This window comes from Agelaius phoeniceus, chromosome 6, assembly GCF_051311805.1.
Source record: "Agelaius phoeniceus isolate bAgePho1 chromosome 6, bAgePho1.hap1, whole genome shotgun sequence".
Lineage (NCBI taxonomy): Eukaryota > Metazoa > Chordata > Aves > Passeriformes > Icteridae > Agelaius > Agelaius phoeniceus.
In genome coordinates, this window is record NC_135270.1 from 28,278,952 (window position 1) to 28,285,386 (window position 6,435).

Genomic DNA, 6,435 nt, shown 5'->3' on the forward strand with positions numbered 1-6,435 from the left:
TAAGCTGCACTTTCAAGCAGCTGCTATGTTGGCCCTCTGTAATGCTTACATTTTTGTAACAAGTTTCTACGTATTTGCTAGATCACATATAAAGAACATGGTATAGACTTAAGAACAGTGGTCTAGAAACACGAGACATTAACATCATTATTGCAGCAGCTTATTAGGCCAGTAGGTACATAGTTCATCTGGTTACATTTGCAGCTGTCTTTGGTAGATGTCAAATATATTTGTATTTCCTCACACAGTTTTAGTAGTTTTTGCAGGTCTGTTGCCACCAGAATCAAACTGTCAAGAAAATTCAGCTCCCTACATAAGTTGCTTACTCTTAAAATAACAGGACAAGCAGACAAGGCTTCTTAATGATGTCTGAACTACACTTGTGGCACTTCATGCAAAATCCAAATAGTTAATGGTGGAAGGTGGAGGAACAGATCACAGAAATGTAGAGTCAAAAGGAAAAAGCTCAAGTATTTCGAGCTCTGTGGACAAGGCTCAGGAGTGGCATTGGGCCATCATTTGCCTCACTGCTTATGGTATTGTTGCAGCACAGGGGTATGCCTGAAAACCTGGGCTATGTTAAGCAGCACGTGCTTAACATAGATAACAACATTAATAATTCAGATACCAGCACTGCCCCTCTGAATTCAGAGCTGAATGAGAAATGGCCACAGTAAGAAATTAAGCTCAGGATCCCCTGCTAGCATTGCACCTTGCTCTCCATGTCCTGAGTGGCGTTTGCTGTAGGTGCTCTATCGTGGTGCCTGTGGGAGTTCCGGAGCTGAAGCTCGTGAACTTGAGGCCAGAGTAGCAGAAGCTCTTCCAGAAAAGTGTTGAAGGAGGCCGTAGGAGAGGCCAATGCTAATGTCCCTGTGTGCTTTCCTCAGGGTGTTCTACAAGGTGAAGAGCCGCAGTGCTCACATGAAGAGCCACGCGGAACAGGAGAAGAAGGCGGCGGCACTGAAGCAGCAGGAGAAGGAGGCGGCAGCGGCGGTGGCAGCCCGCAGCCAGGCCCAGCAGGACGAGAGCAGTGACAGTGGGAGCAGCAGCAGCGGGAGCAGCAGTGCCAGCTCGGATGAAGATGGAGAAATATAGCAGCAGACCAGAAGTGGAGGGAGTAGCAAGGCTGGACCCAACCTCCCTCTCGCTGGTCTCATTTGTTTTTTGCTTGCACTTTTCTTACCTGAAGCATCTGGTTTTGGTTTCAGTGCTGCCATTTCCTCATACCACATGTTCCACTTCACCTTGCCAGTACTGACCAAGCCAGAATGGTGGATAACAAGATTTGTTTCAACTCAGATTTTTTTTTTTTAAAGACTGATAAGATTCCTATTTATAATGATACCCGAGGTACATAATAGAACAATGTCACCTGCAGTGGAAGTAAGTTCTCTCAGGTCAGTCAGACCTTTCTTTTTGTTCTTGTCAGGAATTTTGGTAGTAGGACTCTTGGATATAAAGGTTTCTAGACTGGAGCAAGAAAATGAAGCTCTACTCTGAGCTAAGTGTATCCAGTTACTGTGACACTGGTGATTTCTAGTTTTTTCCTTTCTCAGCAAGTTCTTCTTCCTTTTATTCTTTCCTGCCTTTCTTTCTGAGCAGTTATTCAGGCAGACAACAAGTTTTGTGGAAAGATGGTGTGCACTTTTGACCTCTGTTTCACAAAAATTAAAAGTAGGATGAGCAAGACATTCTTCTTCCTTTTGAGGGGAAGTTTTATTTTTCAAACGGAAGCCTGAGGTCAGTTATCTTATGGCATTAAGAACATAGCAATGGATATGAAAATATCCTGTGTGATAAGAGTAGCCACAGGCCTTGCAGGTTGTCTCATCTTGGAAAAAAAAAATAGTCAGCCTTTGATTAACTTGAAGGAGTCTGGGCTTCACAAGTGCAATTTAAAATGAAAATTACTGGGTTTGAATTTACATAAATGGGAGCAAGTTTGTTTAGTGAAAATGAACCCAGGTCTTCTTGTGTGCTAGGTTGTGTGCACCTCAAAAATGGGAGGAATGGAGTCTCGTCTCCAGCAGGCATCCCTCTGTGAATGCTTTTATCTCTCAATATCCTCTTCTGTCTTGTAGCAGCCCTCATTTACTCCTTGAAATTGCCATCATCAAGCTTTCATGGCAGGGCCTTAGTTTCCCAGGCAGTTGCTGTCAGACAGTATGTACAGGAGAAGCTTGTCACCCACTTGCACACCAGTGGCAGGGCAGTGCTGCCTGCTGGGTTGTCCTGCTATGAGCTGTTCTCTTGCTGAAAGGCTGACTCTTCTTCAGAACTGACACAAGCTAGTAGCCCAAAAAGTCTAGCCACCAAAATCTGCTGGTGAAAGAGAGTTAAGAAGAAGTGGCCCAGGTGACAAATGTTAAATTCGCACAGGATTGTTCTGTACATCTCTATAGCCCACATTTATCATTATTTTGTAAGGATGCAGAGAATCACTTGTGCTTCATCGCCAGCTGGTGCCATCCTGTAGCCTGGCTGCCCAGCTTCTTCCCTCCATCCAGTGCTTAGGAGCAGCAGTGATCCCCAGTTTCTCGGGTGCTGGCACTGCGTCAGACCAGACCGTAGGAGCTGATTGCTCCTGCCTTCCCCAGCAGGGATCCAAGAGATGTTGTTGTATGTGAACTACTGAGTGTGCCTGACTGGCAGATTTTTTTTATTTAAACCTTGACCCTTCCAGCTGCTAGATAAATTCCTGGCTAACTATAGAAAGAGGCTGTAACTCCAGCTTGTTGTCTGTCAGTCTTCTTGCCCTGTAGTTTTATGCAACCATGATGGCTTCACTCTTTTATTTGGGAGGCTTTGTATTGTACAACGTTTGCTTTGACATATCTATGCCTTTGCATAGAATCCTCTTTCTGAATAGCAGAAACAGTTACTGCTCTTACAAAATCAGGAGGAACATCATTAAGGACTGCACTCTTTATAAAGTTGACACTTTCACCTGTAAGTGTTCAATTTTCTGTCAAGACTGTATTTTTCATTCCTATTAAAACTGGGGTTCCTTTCAGCACTTAGATGACTGTTCCATGTTCCTACATTGAATGGATCTTGTTGACTAAGAAACACATGGCACATTGTGAACTGTTAAAATCATTCAAAAACTGCGAAGAACTAAAAGCTGCTTCTTTAAAAAGAAGCTTAAGCAAATCAGTCTTCCTCTTTAAGATTTCAGTGTTGATTTATATTTTTTTTTCTTTTATAAATCGGGGGAAATTCTTGTCTGCCATTATCTTAGGGCCCTTGGAGAGAACAGAAGCTTTAGCACACTGTGTCAGGAGGAAGAGTGGGTGAACCAACTGCAAGCATTATTACAGTCTTCCAAAGGCCAGATCGTTCACTGATTCTCCCTATTTTAGGAAACTGATATAATTTTTCCTCTTGTCAAGGACAAGGTGTTGAGGTGCTGGTTAGAACAAATCAGAGCTTTTCTTTACTTGCATAACAATGTTGTGTATATTATGTACTGATTCCAGTACTGGTTGTTTCTCTCCCACCCTGCTGCAGTTTAAGTAGAATGGAACAGGAAAACTGGACACAGTCTGTTACTGGAAGAAAATCAGGAAAGGGCTTTTCTGAGGATAACCTCTATAACAGCTGCAGGTTAGCAGGGCTGACCACAATCAGGTATATGTGCTAAGTGGCATCAAGTTGGAATGTTTCTGAGCATACTTCCAAGTTGCCAGTAGCCCCCAGAAGACTTCTTTTCTGGCATGGTAGTAAGTAAAACAGTTCCTCCAAGTGTCATCTTAAAAGACAAACAAGCAAACCAAGCCTATTCACTGGCTTACAGAAGGAGTTTGGAATTGATCCTGCATTTGAATTAGAGCTTGCCTAGTAGCAAAAGTTGGCAGAGAATTGTTTTTAAAAAAAAGAAGAAAACCAAAACCCAAACAACCAACACCCAGTTTCTGTGGACAAAGCATTTAAATGGAATTTTTCTAATCTGGAATGAGTTATGCTCCTACTTTTTGTGAGGGGAAAAATAACTTGAGTGGCTCTTTACTGCAGCACAGTGTTAATTTAAGTTTGTTATTCGAGTTAAGATTTAAAAAACCCATCCCAAACAAACAAAATGCTTCTCAGTGTTCTGTTGATATGTCTGTTTTAAAACTCCATGCTCATTATTTCCCATCGTTTAAGGGCCTATTGATCAATCCCCATTTAGTGTAAGGGTGTGCTGCTAATTTACAGAAAAAGGCAGAAGAATGTCAATAACTTGAACAAGGTGTCTCTTCACTTTGAAGAACAAATGGGAACAAATATTTATAGAATGCAATTCTGTAAATGTGTACTAATAGATTTGCCTTTTATAGTGCAGGATCAGACTTCAGGTGGTCATATACCCCACAGTCAGATGGCTGTATTTCAAATCATTACCTGCTTGAGCCTTGATGCCAGCCCTGGGCATCATGGAGATGCAGTGACAGGTCATGCTTGCCCTGATCACATACTTCTGCCTGTGCTTCTGCCTGCCCTTTACAGATAGATTCAGTCTTTCAGGTCTGTGATCTGCATGGAATAGCATCTGAGTTTTGTAAGACTATGTGTGTATGTAATTACTAGATAGATGCATGCACTTGTGATGCAAATCTGATATAGCTGCAGGTGTTTTGCAGTCTAGCTGCAAGAACCACTCTGCATTTTAATTTACTTGGTGTTTGTTCTTTTACTGATACAGGTGATGGTATCAGAGAGAACGTGGCTCTGTAAGTTGAAAGCCTACAGAATTTCACTCAGCTGTGCAGGACCATGGCATTTTGCTGGCTAGAAAAGAGGTAGGGATGTAGCTGCTTAAAGGCAGGACAAAGATAGAAATTCAAAAGCTTAAAGGTAATTCATCTGTTAAACCCATTGTAGATAAAGTCCAATTTAACTAAAAATACTCTGATTTATCAAACTGAGGCTTTTGGTCATTTTTATCACTGCAACAAGCTTAGATTAAAATCAACACTTTTCAGAAAAAGTCTTTCTTAAATCACAAACATGAGCTTTCTCACTCTGCAGTTACACACTTCTTAATTCTCTTTCAGGCAGTGGACTAGAAGGTTCCTGCAGATACATACTGTATTTTAAAGAAATGGGAGTAGGAAGGACTATGACCATAGGAGTCTTGCTTTCATACAATGGCACATTTAGTCCAATGCTTACCAGAAACCTTATTCTAATACACATTTTCCCACACAAACTTTCTCCCTGCTTTATCTTCTGATGTATGTCTGGAAGTTTATAAAGCTTTAAAGAGACAGAGAAGTGAGTCTTCTACAAATCATGTTTCATTTCTGGGGGGGGCTTGAGTTTCTAAGTAAATTCGTCACTTGGGTTCAGCTGCTTTACTTTCCCACCTTCTCTCCTGTGTCGTATGTTAGAAAGACACAAACTTTAAATCCCAAGCTGTCTAAGGATCTTTCTTTCCAAGACTAAGATTCTACTGACAGCTGAGCCTGAAAAAACCCTTAACTTCTCCAGATTAGAAGACAACATATATTTTTATAGAAATATAATTGTGTATTTTAAAGAAGTTTCCTGCAGCTTCTCCACCTGTATTTTTTCCCTTGTAGCTCAGATTTGATATAAACTTTTTTGTGTTCATTCTTTTTATGTTCTGTTTTTAAATTTGTAGTCAAAGCTTTGGTGTACTGTACAGGAGCAGTCAGCCTTTGTAATTACTGTATAAATGCTTTATAATAAAGTATATTACTTTTATTTTAACAAATGAGCAGACACTTCCTTTTGTGTGTCTGCTGCCCAGTGCACCTTTTAAAAGACTGTTACATGTTTAAAATGTACATATATAAATATATTTACCTGTTGCTGTACAGTTGTGATAGACTGGACTGAATTTATTTTTTGTGTGCTTTTTTATAAAATATTAATACACTAAAGGAAATCTTTGCGGATGTGATTGTAATGTACTATGTAACTTATTTACTTAATATCCTCTATATATCTAAAAAACCTTTTATTAAATGAGGTTAAAAAAATAGTCTCTTAGCTGAGTTTCTCGATGGTATGAGGGAGTGGCCGGGGGCTTGTGCAGGCTGTGATGCACAGGAGGCTGTCCCGAGTCCTTCTGGCTGGTCTGCTCTCTCTTCGTTCTCACCTGTGTTTCCCACAGCAGCCCTAGAGGCTGTTTCTCACCTTCCCCCGAGACACAAGCCTGCAGTGTGTTTTATGTCCTACATCCAAGAAAGTAACTGGCACCTGCCAGGAGCCCAGAGAAATCTGCAGCTCCACCGTTTTACAGAAGTGTTGATGGGATGTGTGTTCCCCTCCAAGCCAAGCACCCTCGCAGAAAGACAGAAACAACCTTGACAGTGTGCTAGGAATTCCTGGGGAATAGGTCTGCTGTGCTCCGAGTAAGGCCAGTGGGATTCTGACACTACCTCAAACAACTACAAAGACCATGGGCAAGGCAAAGACATCATGGAA

At 41.4% G+C, this 6,435-nt stretch overlaps 1 protein-coding gene across 7 annotated transcripts in view; it reads left to right on the plus strand.

Annotated features, from left to right (window-relative positions):
* MIDEAS (mitotic deacetylase associated SANT domain protein) overlaps positions 1 to 5,989 on the plus strand; it is a 53,533-nt gene extending 47,544 nt beyond the window's left edge. For all 7 annotated transcript variants that reach the window (XM_077180224.1, XM_077180226.1, XM_077180229.1 and 4 more), the window contains one exon: positions 888 to 5,989. In XM_077180224.1, coding sequence (XP_077036339.1) covers positions 888 to 1,095 — 208 coding nt within the window. In that variant the 3' untranslated portion in view covers positions 1,096 to 5,989. The remainder of the gene's footprint in view (positions 1 to 887) is intronic.
* Positions 5,990 to 6,435: the final 446 nt, after the last annotated feature.